Raw genomic sequence first — 17468 nt, 5'->3', positions numbered from 1 at the left:
GAGTAGGAAAGCGAAGAACGAACAAAATGCCCGTGGTATACAGGTTTTCAAACCGAGTCATCAATCATTGGAACCTGTTACCCGAAGCAGTGGTGTCCTCACCTTCCATTGACTCTTTCAAGAGAATACTAGACACTCACAGAAGCCTACTAGAAAAGGAATAACATAAACCGCAGACCTTTTGCCAATACAACACAAATCTCTATCTGATATAGATCCACCAATATCTACCTAACCGACTAGAATTAGTACAGTCGCGTGGCCAGGCTACCAGTTTCTCGTGACTACCAAAGACGTAGAACCAGTCTGAAACAAAGGAGAGCAAGCCCAAGGAAATCAACCGATTGATACAACCGTGTGACGAAAATATTGAATGTCGGACTGTAAGTGGTACGTGTGAGGTAGTATGTTGTACAATTAGGTCTAGAAACGGGTTAGTGACGATAGGAAGAATATATCGTAGTCCGTGTTGTCTCGCTGACGACTTTATCCTAAGACACGTCTGTTCTTGGAGTAAATCAGAATCTTGTCTCATCGTTGGAGACTTCGATGCACCTTATATAAACTGGATAGAGCTCACAGCTCCAGGTGGGGGTTTCGATAGCGTCCTTCTGTCATCAATTATTCAATGTGCACTTGTACAATGTATCGTTAAGCCGACGCATATAGACTTGGAACATAATCCGTCATTGATAGACCTTGTCCTCACACACCACTGTGAAGATATCGTCGACATTCAACACCTTCACCCACTGGTGAATAGTGACCATGTCGTACTTTCCTTTAAGTTCCGGATACATGGTATAGAATTTGCATCTGCTCCACCTCGTCCTAATATCTGGAGAGCTAATATTCCGGCAATCAGGGACTATGCTATCTCAATTGACTGGTCGGTCGATGCTGATGGATCGATTGATGATGCATGGAATAGGTTTAAGTCTACGTTCGAATCCGTAACTCAACCGTATATCCCATGGTCAGCACGTAAGTTATCATATTGCCCTCCATGGATTAATAAGGAAACCCGGAAGCTGTTGAAGCGTAGGAAACACTTCTGGGACTTATTCTTCTCAACAAGTCAAGCATCATTTAAGTGCGAATATAAAAAAATCCGGAATATATGTAAAAAGACCATTGCTAAATCCCGTACCGCTTACGAACGACAGTTGGCATACGATAGCCGTACCTGTCCGAAGCGACTGTTTTCGTACGTTAAAAGGCGGACGAAACGTAGTGATGGTATCCCCTCATTACTGTTAAGCGAAAATTCAGCTTTGTTGGCTGAATCTGATCTAGCGAAAGCTGAGACATTTGCTAACTATTTCAGTGAAGTCTACTCTACGTGTAGTGTTACAACTACTTGTCCCATTGACAATGAGATACCAGCCATAGGACCTATACACGTGACAGAGGATATTGTTCTTCCTTTGATAACTAACCTAAAACCTTGTAAGATACCGGGCCCCGATGGGTTACACCCACGTTTACTGTCGTCGCTTGCGAACATTATCTCAAGACCGCTCACGATGCTCTTCAACATGTCCCTTTCACAGGCTCAACTACCTAGAGACTGGAAAGACGCCATAGTTAGTCCTATATTTAAGGATGGTCAGAGACGAAGCGTATCTAAATACCAGCCTGTCAGCCTGACCAGTATAGTAGTTAAGTTACTTGAAAAATTAATTCGGGCTAAGCTACTGAGCCACATAGATTCGTACAATCTGTTAACTCCCGAGCAACATGGGTTTCGTAACAAGCATTCATGCTTGACTAACTTACTCATTGCGAGAGAGGATTGGACAGCTGCACTAGACAACGGCCAGTCTGTCGACGTGATATTCATAGATTTTAGCAAAGCGTTTGATAAAGTTTCACACTTAGGTCTTATGCAGAAGCTCTCGAGCTTTGGAATAACAGGTGCCATACATGAATGGATAGGAAGCTTCTTATGTGACCGCAGACAGAGAGTAAGGGTCAATGGAACGCTATCCGAATGGAAACCGGTCAAAAGTGGTGTACACCAAGGCACCATCTTAGGCCCTCTACTTTTCCTTCCATATATTAATGAACTACCTTTATTACTTAAGTCGTCGACGTTATTGTTTGCGGATGATGTTAAAATCTGGAGAACAATAAGAAATGAGACTGATGGTTTTCAACCCCAAGCTAACTCAGACGAATTAGTTAAATAGGCTCATGATTGGGGCTTGGAAGTTAATTCCGAGAAGAGCGTGTTCATGCACATGGGGCACGATATTAGTTACCATTAGACCATTAGTGGTACATCTCTTCCACGCGTTCAAGAGCATAAAGACTTAGGAGTAATTACAAGTCACGACTTAAAAACTACTACGCACTGCAATGCGGTTGCTTCCAAAGGCTTTCGCGCGCTATGGTCGCTTCGCAGAGCATTTAAATGCTTTGACGAGATGTTTCGAATTTTATATCCCACCTATGTAAGGCCACACTTAGAATACTGTATCCAAGCAGCTAGCCCATGTCTGATGAAGGATACTAAATCACTTGAGCGCACCCAGCGTGTAGGGACAAAATTAGTAAAGGGTCTTTCCAAACTCCCTTACGATGAGCGTTTGAAACGTCTAAATCTTTTCCCCTTATCTTATCGTAGGACGCGAGGTGACCTTATACTGGCATTTCGTATCTTTAATTATGATCTGGGTGTTAATATGTCTTATCTTTTTGCTCCCTCCAGCACTAATAATCTCCGGGGTCATAGCAAGAAGGTTCTGAAACCGCGATCTAATAAATTAAAGGTGGGGTCCCGTTTTTCTCATCGAGTGGTCAATGACTGGAACGCTTTACCAGAACAAGTGGTATCAGCACCATCAGTGAACATTTTCAAAAAGAAGCTGGACCTTCACTGGAAGGAAATCTGTCAGGATCAACACAGGTTCATCAACCTACTATCTTTATTACTGAAGACTGAAGACTGGAAATGAGTCACCGAAAATTCAATCTCAAGGTTAGTTTAGTCATGTGTTTGATATGGATGGCAAACCAAGCTATGAGTCAGATGATGAATTTTTCGATTGTCAGTCAGAGGGTAATAGTTTCATTTGGTTAATGATGATTTTAGCTTGTTTCTATGCCGTGGCTTCTCCTTTGAGTAAAGGTCAAGGTGGAGTTTTTCTGGATCCAAAGAGGGCTTATTTAAAGTTACGTAGTATCACAGGCGCTAGGCTTAAGTTATTCGCTAATCATGTGGATGCGAACGAGTTTGCGAATACCCCGGTTGACGAGGAGAATCTCTGCAACCCCTACCCTCCAGTAAGTCCGAATACTTTGTATACAGAAATTAAGTCACCCAAAGCTGATGTTGAAAGCAGCCCATATCCTAGCGCTAGTCAACAAACCCTGGTTCGTTTTCGATCAATGTTAGACAGTGGAAACGTCGATGCTGTTAAAAAAATGGTAGACGAGAACCCGATGATTTTAGTGACGACTAGTGACACACCTACAATATTGCAAGTTAGTTCAATTTTTAAACATTTAAAATGCTCCAATTTTAATTTGGAAGTTATTGTTTCGCATATTTCTTTCGTCTGGTTTAATTGTAAGGACATATATCTGCGGTTGAGCACGTAGGTTATGTATCGGTAAGACCCAGTGTGTGAATGATATTCATGAAACGAGCAACTGAGTAATGTCGAACCAAAACAGAGAAGGCTAAGGGATCAGAGTAAGTGAAGAATACATAGGAAGGATCACTTTATTGGTCCTAATAATAGCTTGGTTGACCTGTGTTCAAGCTTGTAGGGAAGGGTGAGACTATAATTTTGTACGACCTTTGAACGAATCTTAAGTGAGCATAGAGTCCGCTCTCCCTCTCGAAATGCTTCCACATGGCCACGCGAATATATAGCCTCTGCCAGGGAAGTCCTACTCACTGCCTTCTCGCACCACCGGTATTGTTTACCAGATTTATTTATTATTTATTTATTTAAACACATATATATTGGTACAAAAGGGCACCAGATACATATGCGCCACACAAAATAATGAAAGTAGGAAGAGAAAGGATGAAAAGACAACGCGGACTAAAATGTACAACCAGAAGACTCTTTCAGTTAAGAAAGTTAGAACCACTCTTTATGTAGAAAGTAAAAGAAGGTTGCAGCAGGATCGCCACTGGCTTCTATTCTGAGCCATATCCGATAACGTCTCTAGCCACTGTGTTGCACCATCTCTCGGACCCCAGCCAGGGAGTCGTGAAGGACCAACAGAAGCTAGCCCTTTGCAGCTTTCTTTCATGCCACGACACCATGTCATACACTGACCTCCTCTCCGCTTTTTCCAACCAGTCCCAGAGTCGGCAAATAATGCACGGCGTGGAAGTCTCTGGGACGACATTCGTAAAACATGTCCAAGCCACCGAAGTCGGTGTTTCAAGATGGTGACACCAATTGAATTATCGTCTCGGCGCCCGAACACACGATGCCGAACCTCTGCATTACTAACATGGTGTTGCCACTGGATATCAGCAATCCTTCGGAGACAACGATGATCGAACACAGAGAGACGTCTAACATCCTCAACTCGGAGAGGCCAGGTTTCACAAGCATAGAGCAAAACTGCTCTCACCGACGCGTTGTAGATCCGACCTTTTACAGCCAGACTAACATCACGAAGGCGCCAAAGATGGCCTAGATTGGCATAAGCCGCTCTGGCTTTCCTTATACGTGCATCAATCTCATCACTCACGCCACCACCAGCACTTATATAGCTACCTAGATACACGAACTTCTCAACTACTTCAATCTGCTCACCATCCAGGGTGAGTACAGGATGAGAATCCTGCCAGTCTTGTAGGAGTACTTTGCACTTGGAGGGTGCAAAGCACATGCCGTACCTGCGGACACTGATTGCCAAATGATTAAGTGCGGATTGCATGCCTTGGGCATTATCGCACAGTAAGACAATATCATCCGCATACTCGAGGTCGAGAAGTCGTTCTCCAGGCAACATATCCACACCGCCATTACTTACATCCATCAGAGCTGTTTCCAGGATGTCGTCGATGGCAAAGTTGAAGAGGGCAATCCTGCCTAACCCCACTGCTCGAATGAAACAAGGGAGAAAGGTGGTTGTATGCCCTCACTCTGCCTGAGGTGTTCGTATACAGGGCCTTTAAGATGTTAATGAACTTCTCAGGCACACCCTTCTTCAATAGACAATCCCAGAGAACAGTCCTGTCCAACGAATCGAAGGCAGCCCTGATATCAAGAAACACTACGATTGTTGGCCTGCGATAAGTATGACGGTGTTCTAACATTTGGCGGAGGGTGAAGATGTGATCAATGCATCCTCGACCAGAACGAAAACCAGCCTGCTCCTCGCGGGTCAATCGTTCTCGGGTTTTAAACAACCTACGAAGAATGACAGAAGCCAATAGTTTGGACGCAATCGGAAGTAGACTTATCCCCCGATAGTTGTTACAGGAACAACGTGAACCCTTTTTAAAGATAGGGACGACTATTGACTCATTCCATGATGTTGGAACACTTTCTTGCTCCCAAACCTTTCCAAACAACACCGTCAGTTCCTTAGCCAGAAAGTCACCACCATCTTTAAAAAGAGCCGGAGGTAAGTCATCTGGGCCCGGTGATTTGTAGCGCTTCAAGAGTTGGAGTTCCTTGCGGACTTCCGCCTCGTTTGGTGGATCAGTCGTCACCGGCCATGGGGGGCAGGACAAACTGGTTGATGTTGCCGGAGCAGCAGGCCAGTTGAACTGCCCTTCGAAAAATTCCGCCCATCGTCCAAGACGTCGAGAGATGTTAGTGATTGGCATCCCGTCATCCTCGTAGATTGTTTCACTCACACCAGACTTCTTGCTGCCAGTGGCTCGGATGAGTTGGAAGAGCTTCCGGCAGTTACCAGATGCAGCTTCTGCTTCCATCTCATTAGCACGCTCCGACTTCGTTTGTGGTCAAACTCACGGTCACCCGGAGTAGACCGACGGGCTTCCATCAGTTGTAAGGAGCCAGAAGAAACCCAGTGCTTGTAAGCGGGACGTTTCGCGAAGCGGCAAGCGGCTTTACTCGCCATTTTCATGGCGTCGTGAAGATGCAACCAATGCTCATCTATACTTTTCGGTGGGATGGTAGCTAGCCTAGAGGCTAACTCCGCTCGATACTTACTTGCAACAGATGTTGCAGCCAGTTTACTAACATCAATCCGTTGATGACGGTCAATCCTTCGGCCACTGAAAAGTAAGGTGAGATTGGCGCAGACCAGGGCATGATCAGACTCCAGATAGGTACTCCAAAAGGAGCAGCAGTCTTGTACACAACCACGCCAGCGGTAGCTGATCGCGATGTGATCAATCTGAGTCCAGGCTTGAGATGCAGAGGGAGGACGCCAGGTGGCACACCGGCGATGACTGTGCCGGAAGTTAGTGCTAGCCAGAAACAGGTTGTGGTCTGTGCACAGTTGCAGCAAACGGTCCCCGTTATCTGTCCTGCGACCAACAAGTCCCCATCGGCCACCTAAACGACTCTCTTCTGTGCCTAGACGCCCGACCTGAGCATTCAAGTCTCCGGCTAATACTACAATATCTGTCGAACGCGCTTTCTGGAGAAGAACTGTTAACTGGTGGTAAAACTCATCCTTGATTGCATCCGGGCTGCAATCTGTCGGGGCATAGGCGGAGATGACGAAAAGACACCGTTTCTCACGCCGGTTTCTTCTCACTTTGATGGAACTTTCTAATCTAACAGCACATAACCGACTGTTAATGGGGATCCAATCGATTAGTGCTGCCTCAGCCCTAGCGCTTAGTGCAACACCAACGCCTGCAAGACCAGACGAAGATGCCACAGAGTCCCCGGATAAGCACACGTAAAACAAGCTTTTCGAGGCGACAGATGGAGAGCGAATTTGTAGTACTTCACTAGAGTCTTGAATACGGGTCTCGGATAGACAGCAAACATCAACATTAAGACTTTCTAAAGACATAGCCAGCCCCATCTGTTGTCCGATCTGCATTAGTGTGCGAACGTTGAAGGAAGCCAGCTTGAACGGTGTACGCGGTTTCAGAAAAACTGATTCAGTATTCATAATCGGTGGAAGCATTCACTTTCAACCAGACAGTGACTGGAGATCGTTTAGATAGGACAGAGTTTCCACCATGGGCGAGCTACTGCATAAGTTGGAAAGGAAGGATACACAATTTGGGAATAAAGGGAGTGAAAAAGCGACGTAGTGAATAATAATAATAATAATAGTGTGAATTGTCTTGCTTCTAGTGTGAGCGAGAATAGTATCGTCAATAGAATTCATCATTTCATTTATTTGTGTGTGGGCTGTGATACTGCCCGGGTGCCCAAACCGAAGCAGGTGGTTTTCTTAGGGGGCCACACCCCGAGCCTTTGACCTAAAGGTCTGATCCACAAGGCAGTGGAGCATCGTAAGGAGATGCAATCCCATGGTAGCCGTTGACCAGCAGCAGGTTCATTCGCCATTCGTTCCATCAGGATACTGGAGCCCATGTGCACCATTGGTTTGGAATCAGGGTTTTCCAACTCCCCTAGGTGGACCCTCCGTGTCCACCAACCCGGTTAAAGCGCCGGACATTCGCTTTTCGTCCTCTCACTTTTGTGACCAACACCCCCGCCACGAGAAGACAGTGAGTAGGACTTCCCTGGCAGAGGCTATATATTCGCGTGGCCATGTGAGAGCATTTCGAGAGGAAGAGTGGGCTCTCCCCACTCTCGGCCGTACCAGGGCATTTGGGGGCACCAAATTGATAGGACGAAAAGCGAATGTCCGGTGCTCTAACAGGGTTGGTGGACACGGAAAGTTCACCTAGGGTAGCTGGAAAACCCTGATTCCAAACCAATGGTGTACATGGGCTCCAGTATCCTGAAGGATAAAATGGCGTATGAATCAATCGTTAGTCACCGGCTACCATGGGACTGCATCTCCTTACGATGCTCCATTGCCTTGTGGGTTAGCCCTTTAGGTCAAAGGCTCTGGGTGTGATCCCCTAAGAAAACCATCTGTTTCGGTTTTGGCACCCGGGCAGTATCCCAGCCCTCACACAAATCAAATGAGATTTGTGTGGCACATAGATATCTGGTGCCCCTTTGTACCAACATTTATGTGTTTAAATAAATAAGAGGGAACTCATCCGTATGGCTCCATAATACTCAGTCTCTGGAACCATGATAAGGTCACAAAAACCCTCTCGGCCTCCACCACATAGCTTCAATATTGTTTGTGTACTCCGGTTGTGTAAATTTATCATTTTTATTATAGATGTGTCTGAGAATGACACAAATCTATCCCATATAAGTGATGCTAAAGGAATTTTTCTATAAACAGTAGGCAATCAAGTGAGTAGCGGATGTGTTAAAAAATTCAAAGTTGCTGTTTGGCAATGAAACCCTACTCTGGGAAATGTACATAAACTTTTAAAACTCACTCAACATCATAGTAGATTAAACATTAGGCCAATAATATTATTATTTATTTGTTTGAACACATAAATATTGGAACAAGGGGGCACCAGGTATATATGTGACACACAAAAGTCATTTCACATGGTTGTGTGAGGGCTATGATACTGCCCGGGTGCACAGACCGAAGCGGGATTAAGCCAATAAAGCCAATATCAGATTAAGTACGGTTTATCTAAGACAAAAAATCTTCGGGCCAATCAGTAGTAAGCTTTTCAACTTTGGGTTGTTCATGCTGCCGACTTCACATCCTCCTCATCTAAATTCACGGCAGGTGATTACTGAAAATAGAAACTGTCACATCCTTTAGATGACAAACGGACATCTCATGTACATCACAAGTGACTTGAAAAGACATTAGCCAACTGGGCTTTCTGAATTCCTAATGAGATTTCGTCTGACACCAACCTACCAGAGTTCATGAGACTCCCAAGATAAATGGAATGGTCAGCACAGGGTTGCCCCCAAATGCCCTGGTACGGCCGAGAGTGGGGAGAGTCTGTTCTCCCTCTCGAAATGCTCTCATATGGCCACGCGAATATATAGCCTCTGCCAGGGAAGTCCTACTCACTGCCTTCTCGTGGCGGGGGTGTTGGTCACAAAAGTGAGAGGACGAAAAGCGAATGTCCGGCGCTTTAACCAGGTTGGTGGATGTGGAGGATCCACCTAGGGGAGTTGGAAACCCTGATTCCAAACCAATGGTGCACATGGGCTCCAGTATCCTGAAGGAACGAATGGCGTATGAATCAACTGTTGGTCACCGGCTACCATGGGACTGCATGTTCTTACGATGCTCCACTGCCTTGTGGACTAGACCTTTAGGTCAATGGCTCCGGGTGTGGCCCCCTAAGAAAACCACCTGCTTCAGTCTGGGCATCTGGGCAGTATCACAGCCCTCACACAAATCGAGTAAGATTTGTGAGGCGCATATTTATCTGGTACTTCCTTGTACCAATATTTATGTGTTTAAATAAATAAATAAAATAAAATTTTCATTTGGATGAAGAAGAATGCATCCCAAACATCCTTGCACTGTTCCATAAGGTGGTGAGAATACTGAATTTTTCAGCATCACCGAACAGAACCGTACCATCTGCGTATTCTAAGTCAAGTATATTTCTTGGTAAAAGATCGATTCCTGATAAGTCAGATGATGAAAGCGTTATCTCCAAAAGAATGTCTGTAACAAAGTTAAATAAAAGTAAAGGGAAGCAGACAACCTTGAGGAACACTTAAAGTTATCAATTACGATGAAAGTTTGCCATAAGTTCTGAATATCAACACGAAAAAGTTATTCCGTGTCCATATTCAACTATTAGGTTTTTATCAAAAATCACTTCCATTTACATTCAGTTTCAGTGCTTATAAAAGCTCATGTTCAAACCAAGTATAGGCAACGCTGACATCGTTACCAAAGATAAGTTGGTTGTTTAAGGATTTGAGTAATAAGATGTCAAATTAACCACATTAGTTAACTTTTTTTAGTGTGACCATTCTTTCATTCTGTACTTAATTTTCCTTCTTTATACACGCCACATTTTCGTTGTATTTCAATTTCCATTGATCTTATATGAGAAACGATATTTTTACATAGTTGTTTCGCATGTTTTCCTATTATCTTTACAACAAACATCAAATTGAAGATACGCTTTCGATATAATGCATTACATGTGATTGCTTCAAAAGGCAACGTCAACCTACTTCAGTTTCTCCTAAATTGCATTGATTCTGATAAATTTTGGGAACGTCTGTATCCAGGTGTATCCAAGGAAGCGTCTTATTGGCGTCAACAGTATGTTCTAGACCTATATTTGAATAGTCCTGAGCTTGGAGTGAGTTAACCATCAATATTTAATAATTTTCACCATAAAACATCGTGGACAATAGTTTTTTGGTTTCATAGTGTTTTCGTGTTGCCATGCATTAATATCTCCGATTAAAAGTAGTTCCAGGTGAATGAAAACAAAACTGACGAAGGACTTAAAATATCTAAAAATCAAATGCAAAAAGTGTCATGTACGCGTACTTTATGTGTTGCTGAAAATACAGGAATCAGACACATTCATGAGGGATGAAATAAATATGGTAATTTATATGTCGCACGAAAACACATTGCCATATTGTACTAAGTTTTTCCGAGATCAGGTTCATGAAAAACCTGAATCTCTCCTCGATTAGTTTTCAGAAGGCCAACACATAAATCAGATTAAATTCACTAAGGCTTGTCTCTGAATTATATTTATAATTAGTACTCTTAGCTATATATATATATATATATATATATATATATATATATATATATATATATATATATATATTCCGTAAAAAATTCATTTAAAATGTCTGAGTTACCTCACATCAGTAACGAGTTGTTTATTGGCTTTCTTAATATATTTTTCCATATAGAACGTATTGCGTTTATAGAAAAATAAGTGGATGAAATCTTACGGAAATATTCTATAGAAAATATGTTAATTGTATACTTGCGTTTATCGGATTGCTCTTAAATTTGAGTTGGTCACTTATATACTTCGGGAAATATTTTTAATTAGGATGCGACAATACATGTAGCGCAAGAACTGCACCCAAATTCGTGTGTTGAACCTAAAACACGAATAAACTTTACATTTAGCTCTAAATAAAGTCAAAGATAAAGAGTTCGACTAAATCGTTTTGTTTTTTTACTATTCTTGAAAGTGTTGAAACATTGTTTCTAAACAAATTTTGTTGCAGAGTAAAAACCTAATTATAATGCAAAGTTTACAGTCACAGAACAAGTGCGAATTGGAATAAAATTCACGTATTATGGCAGTTGAACTTTTGGATCTTTGTGTTAAGCTTTTATTTATTCGTAAACGGTCAATCACGCTTTCATCAGTTTTATGTTTACTTCTATACAATTACATTTCAAATTTCTTACAGTGTCCGATCAAATATACTAACTCAGTTAAAATATAATGTTTATGTTTTACAGAACTTCGAAACTCCCCTACATTTCGCTAGCAAATATGGACATATTGAATGTGTTTCCATGCTTGCGAGGCATCCATTAACAAAACTCGACCCTCGTAACTTTGCAGGTCATACACCTACAGATATAGCTGCTACTCGTTTGATCAGTCAGGAGAAAATCCCTCGTTCAGATTTAAATTGTCCCACGAACATTGTTAATAGAATTCTACAGATTTTTGATGAGAGGTACAATTAGTTCTTATTGTTCAAGTGTCATTGAGTGTTTATTCATTTTATTTTTTAATGCTGGCACGTTTGATATTAATATCGTAATTTCCTTATTTTTTATAACTACCACAGTTCTTATATCAGAACTTTTGTCTAAATTTGGACGAATAGTTTCACAGTAATTGGGTATCGAGTTAATATAAGACATTAAGGAGGCAAAACATATTTGTAAAATCTCTGTGATTGAATTTTAACTCGAAAAGAAAATAAAAATCAGCGAAACTAAAAAGGTTATCAGGAATTTGGGATCCAAAGGATGACGAAGAGTAAGTTCACCTGTGGCATCGCAAATGATTGTCAGCCATATGATTCAAAGTTTTTGACCTTTGGTTACGATAATCACACGTACCTAACTGGGTGGTCTGTAACTAATCTACATGGTTCATTCCAATGGTCAATGTCTTCATGGACTTATGCCATGTTTTGGTTTGGTCTCCCCTAGCTTGCTTCCGTGTCAAAAAACATTGCTCATTGAGATAGACAGTAGTTGGGCATACGTAACACATGTCCTGACCACCTCAATTGATGAAGATTTACTACCTCATCGATCGATTCCCCATCTTTACCCAGCACTCTATTCTTAACCCAGACATTGTTTACTCCGTGGTCCCAAAATACATGAGCAATACTTTGAAGTCACAGATGATCGAATAACAGTGACCTACGAATATCCTCTATTCTTAATGGCTATGTTTTATACCCATAAAGTAGAGCGGAGCAAATTGCTGTGCAACAGACTCGCCCTGTGGTTGGAAGATGGAAATCTCTTCAACGCCACAAGTGACGCAAGTCGACAAAAGCCAATTGCCAATTCACTAAAAAGTGGGTTGACGAAAGGTAATAATATGGATCATTGGATTACGACTTAGTGACTTAATTGCATCGTGTTCACCATTAGACTTTTAGCACCACTTAAGTTCAATCCAGTTCAGGTTAGAAATTGTTTGGACTAGTAATCAGTCCCGCCAAGCGAGGATGAAATACTGCTCTTTGATCATAATTGGTTTCCCTGCTTATGTCGGTGCGTAATCAAAAAATAGCCCGCTTCTCTTTTGATAAGTGAAGTATGGTTTTAATTCTAATATGCCACTATCACACCCATATTTCAACCACTAGATTTGAGCAGCTGAGTGTTATCATGAACCCTTACACAAAGAGTATACTTAACACCTAGTAGATAAACTCGTAGTTATTTAGTAGTAAATGAAAAGATTCAAATTCAACAGTCTTGTAGTGGAGTATGCTGACCGCGAACTTAAATCATTTATTGTTTAAATCTTAAAATGATTCATAAGAAATCATAACTATTATATTTATCATGACAGTGTTTTTTCCCTCTGTGACCCAATAGTTGAATATTGTATGCCTAAAGCAATCAATTAAAGATGTATTCGAAAGAAATTTACGTTATCTTAATGTACGGAGTTCATTAGATGATGTTCTATATTCGATTTTCCACCATCAAATGCTTGTCTTAGTGTCACATGTTATTAACTGGTTTTAGTATCATACATACGAAAAGAATGAATTAATATATTCCAAAAATATTACCAGGTTTTCATTAAATAAACTTTTCTTTCAACTGCGACATCAAATAACTTTCATTTTGTCACTGTCTGTTGAATCTAATTTGATCATACTTACTGCATGAAGTCAAACTACATTAAAGAGCTGTGTAAGTCGAACTAAAAAAGTATAGCTTCAAACTCATTACTGTGTTTTTAATAGTGGGGTGCAAATACTATCTTACATAAACTACTTCAAGTGTGTAGATATGCAGTGTAATCATCATAAAAATTTCTAGAAGTGTTTTTTTCACCTCTATAAGTAGCCGAACATACGATACAGTTATTTTGTTTACATCACTATTCTGGAAAACGTTGACCACCAATCACTCTTCTCTGGGCTTTTTTAAACATACCAATAAATCAACTTTCTATTTCCTCAAGATTGCGAGTCTCTAATTATTGTTGATATTATTATGCGTATGACCAAGTGTAATTTTCATTGTTCCTATTTGGTTTTATAGTTACATTGTATTAGCAGATGTGGAGATTTCGGAACCAGCTATTATACAGACTAAAATACTAGCACCCTTGAATACGCGTGAATTTCAAACGATGTTGGGGTTGTATGCACGGAATTCGTGTAAGACATTTAAAAATGCAACACATGTGAAACCATTTCCTATAGAAAACAATCAATATTATTATCTCAAGAGTTCTGTGGGGAATGGGGATTGCCTCAAATTAAAAACTAATGGCCATGTTCACCGGTTACGAGGCTTCTCAGGACCAATGCTGAGTAATATAGTAAGCTAAACTTGTTGAACAAACCTTTTGCGTTGAGTGATATCTTCCTAAATGTTTCTTGTTTTGTACATATTTCTTATCTGATCTAATCAATTAGAATTACCGGTGTACAGGCACTATACTTTAAAGTTTAGAAGTCTTAATGTAATAAGTATTGTTCCAGTTGTAAAGCTTTTATTATTTACCAGCAGTCTCGTGACAAATCTATACTCGTATGCTGTACTTGTTATTTTGTCATAGGGATGAGTATATATGTAACCTAGTAATCAAATTACTTGTCATCCAAAAAATTTGGACTTAATAGCGATCGTAGACTAATCCCTTTTTGAAACTGAAATATCCAACCTGTTTGTTTGGTTATCGAAACGCTGGTCAAATTAGTAAGGATTTCTATTCTTATGTATAATATCGATAATCATTCCTGCTGTATCGAGATTTGTTATATCTTTCGGCTGCTATTTTAGTTGGTTAGACTGTAGCTTTCCAGACTCTGTTATTGGCCTAGTTTCTGCGAATAAAGTTCCCCTGATCAGGACAATAATTAGTTGCACTTTTCAGGATACCGTGAGTGAAAATCTAGAAACGCTTTGATTCTGTTTCTCAGTGTTATGTCGCACAGTTGCTTTCAAAGTTGAAATCACTTCACCATACCATACTTTTAAAAGTGGCTAACAGTTGAAGATAGGACGCACATCCCATCCTGTTTGAGACTAACCAGTGCAAAATACGTTTTTAGTTCGTTTCAGTACAATCCTAACATATAGCACTTCAAATCTACACCATATCATGACTTCTTATGCTTTCAACACCTCTCAACGAATTTGAGAGTTCGTACTCCACATAATGCTAGATAAATATTTGACAGTGAAGTCATACCTTTATACTTAAATAAATAAATCTGAACTCACATCCATGCTTTATATACAGGTGGTCCATTGCACTAACCGCATATTAAGGTGTGTGGATCACTAGTTGTCACTGTTAATGTGTATCCTACACTGTCGACGTCCAATTTCGACTATTAAATTGTACCAGTTATCGCAACCAGTACAAATATTATCCAACTCTTAAATATAATTCTATTTTATGGCCAGTTTGTTTCGTTAACCTATTCATGTATGTACTCAACATTCAACCATTATTGGGTAAGCGATACTAACAAATTACTTCAGTTTTTCCGGTATATGTCTTTATACAATAAGCATCAATTTCACAGCCTTAGTCAGCGGGTTGTTTGTTTTGTGTATTATTGCACTTTATCTCTCAAAAGCCGTCCAGAAGCGACAGATTATTCGCTGATCCTTTCCTAAATAATTAGACTCTATGCATAGGCCTCGTGACTTTGAATTGAATTTCTGTTCCGTTAGATCCCATAAAAAATTCTATACAAAGTCTAACCATACTATGAGGATATTTAGATAGCCCATACCTTTAGATGTATATTTTATCCAAAAGCAGTATTCGCAATTTTCAGTAAATTTGGATAGTGGCTAGCAGTGGAATCCAGTGTATGTGTTTCGTTTTGTTCAGGACTCGTCACTTGAACTTATTTGCATCTCAGTGTTGATGTTCGTACTGAAATTGTAGCCCAGTACCTTTCGTTTCGAACAGCAACCGGCTATCCTCCTAGATACTGAGTCAAGATGAACACTAGTTCGCACGATGGGTATGAATTTTATTTGTGTTTGTATTTTTCCGTTGTTGGTATTTCTACAAATGACCAGTCTTGTTACTAGATGTTAATGTCGAGGCAACTTGTTATGAACTAACTCACTTACCAGGTGCTTGATTAGGACCATACTAAGTGTTAGGGCTAACGATACTACTCGGTCGCTCATACCTAAGTAGGTGGCCCAGAGTTCAGACGTGGGAATTATGACTGGGAGTCAATTGCTCTAACCACTGAGCTACCGCTTAACAAAAGCTCCACAAGCCCTTACAAATACTTCTGACTTGACTTTTAATAATGTAGGAGTAAGTTTCCCACTTATATGATAAGATGTTTTTAGTTCGCCTGAAAGCAACCACCCACTTTTTTCCCTAGAAACCATTCATAATATTTGTTCAGACTCATTTATGCTCACCTTCGTTCGTAAAACTTAATTATGGATACAGATAACTGTGTTCAAGAAGAAAATAGAGTATACCTCAGTACAGTTTAAAGTATTTGAAATTTCCAAATATTATACACCGTATAAGCAAAGATTTTAATGTAATGGGGGTAAAAAGCCGACTATTCAAATCTGTGGACTGCCATTTAGAGAGGCCTTATTCACATTCTATTAATTGATATTTCTTAGTCGTAAGAATTATTTGAGACTTAATCTACTTCAGTAAAAACGCTTCTCAATTTACAAACGTTCGTTTTATTCTCATGCGTTTTTTTACTCCCAACTAATCAAAACACTCAAATAAAACAATATAGCGGTGTAAACTGGGTCACGTTTCGTCGATCATGCCGACTCGGCATAGCGCTGTAACTCGTTTCATTTTAAATAGGTAACGCCAGTCAGCAACAAGTTCTGGACCTAGAACTGGTGCTTAGTTTTCATCGGTAAGGTGTATCTGCAAACCTGAAGAAACTAAATCTTCCCATCAGATCCAAACCTGTTCAACCCAGTTCCGCAGTTAGATTATCAACTACTTAATCACAGATTCAAGTCTAACCGAAGTGATGTCAGAGCCTCCAACTGATATTTTTTGTTGTAATTGGGTCTATGTGACTCGGATTCAAGCACAAGAGCTGGTTTCGGTCACTGTTGCATGTGGATTCTAACAGCAATGTCATTCAACCCAATCTTTTGGAATAGAAGTAATTTGGCCTACAAAAAGTGACTTAGTCTATACGAATCGAATTACACGTGATTATTTGCTAAAATGTTTAACACCGACCTGTAAAACTTTCCAAAATAAGAAAATATGTATGATGCCTAATCTGCCCCAATTTTTATGTTTTTATAGGCTGTCGAATTTCGAAGTAAATGGCTTCAATACAATGCGCCTAATGCTGTTGATTACAAATCTTTTTCACATCTTCGTCTGATTGATTCGGAAAAAGGATATGAACGCCAAGGACGGTAAGTTGGCCTGTTTATGAATACTCATAGGACGCCTTATAAAAGAAACCGAATTTGTATATATATAAATCAGAATAGATAGTAATCTGACTTCTAGTTTTGGGAATAGTTTCTTTTAGGAATTATAGACGACTGCAATGACCAAATGACATCACGAAAAAGCAACTTGTGGCTCTAAACGTCATTATATAAGCTTTATACTAATGGAGAAAACCAACAGAAACTCCATGTAATCAAATAACTGTCAAAATACGAAAACATACCTCATACATCGGGCAAGTGAAACCACACAACCATATATATGATTGTGGAAAATTCTTAAGCAACGTACGATCCATAGCAGCTGAAACCACAGTGCAGTA

At 40.4% G+C, this 17468-nt stretch overlaps 1 protein-coding gene across 1 annotated transcript in view; it reads left to right on the top strand.

Annotated features, from left to right (window-relative positions):
* Positions 1 to 3006: 3006 nt before the first annotated feature.
* Positions 3007 to 17468, top strand: part of Smp_036090 (hypothetical protein) — a gene marked incomplete at its 5' end in the record, with an annotated part of 16393 nt that continues 1931 nt past the window's right edge. The window contains 7 exons of the mRNA XM_018796466.1: positions 3007 to 3064; positions 3098 to 3288; positions 3322 to 3489; positions 10121 to 10309; positions 11452 to 11675; positions 13747 to 14029; positions 16991 to 17106. Coding sequence (XP_018651605.1) covers positions 3007 to 3064; positions 3098 to 3288; positions 3322 to 3489; positions 10121 to 10309; positions 11452 to 11675; positions 13747 to 14029; positions 16991 to 17106 — 1229 coding nt within the window. The remainder of the gene's footprint in view (positions 3065 to 3097; positions 3289 to 3321; positions 3490 to 10120; positions 10310 to 11451; positions 11676 to 13746; positions 14030 to 16990; positions 17107 to 17468) is intronic.

Source organism: Schistosoma mansoni, chromosome 4 (assembly GCF_000237925.1).
Source record: "Schistosoma mansoni strain Puerto Rico chromosome 4, complete genome".
Lineage (NCBI taxonomy): Eukaryota > Metazoa > Platyhelminthes > Trematoda > Strigeidida > Schistosomatidae > Schistosoma > Schistosoma mansoni.
Note: the sequence above shows the minus strand (reverse complement) of the source record. Positions and strands in the feature narration are given on the sequence as shown.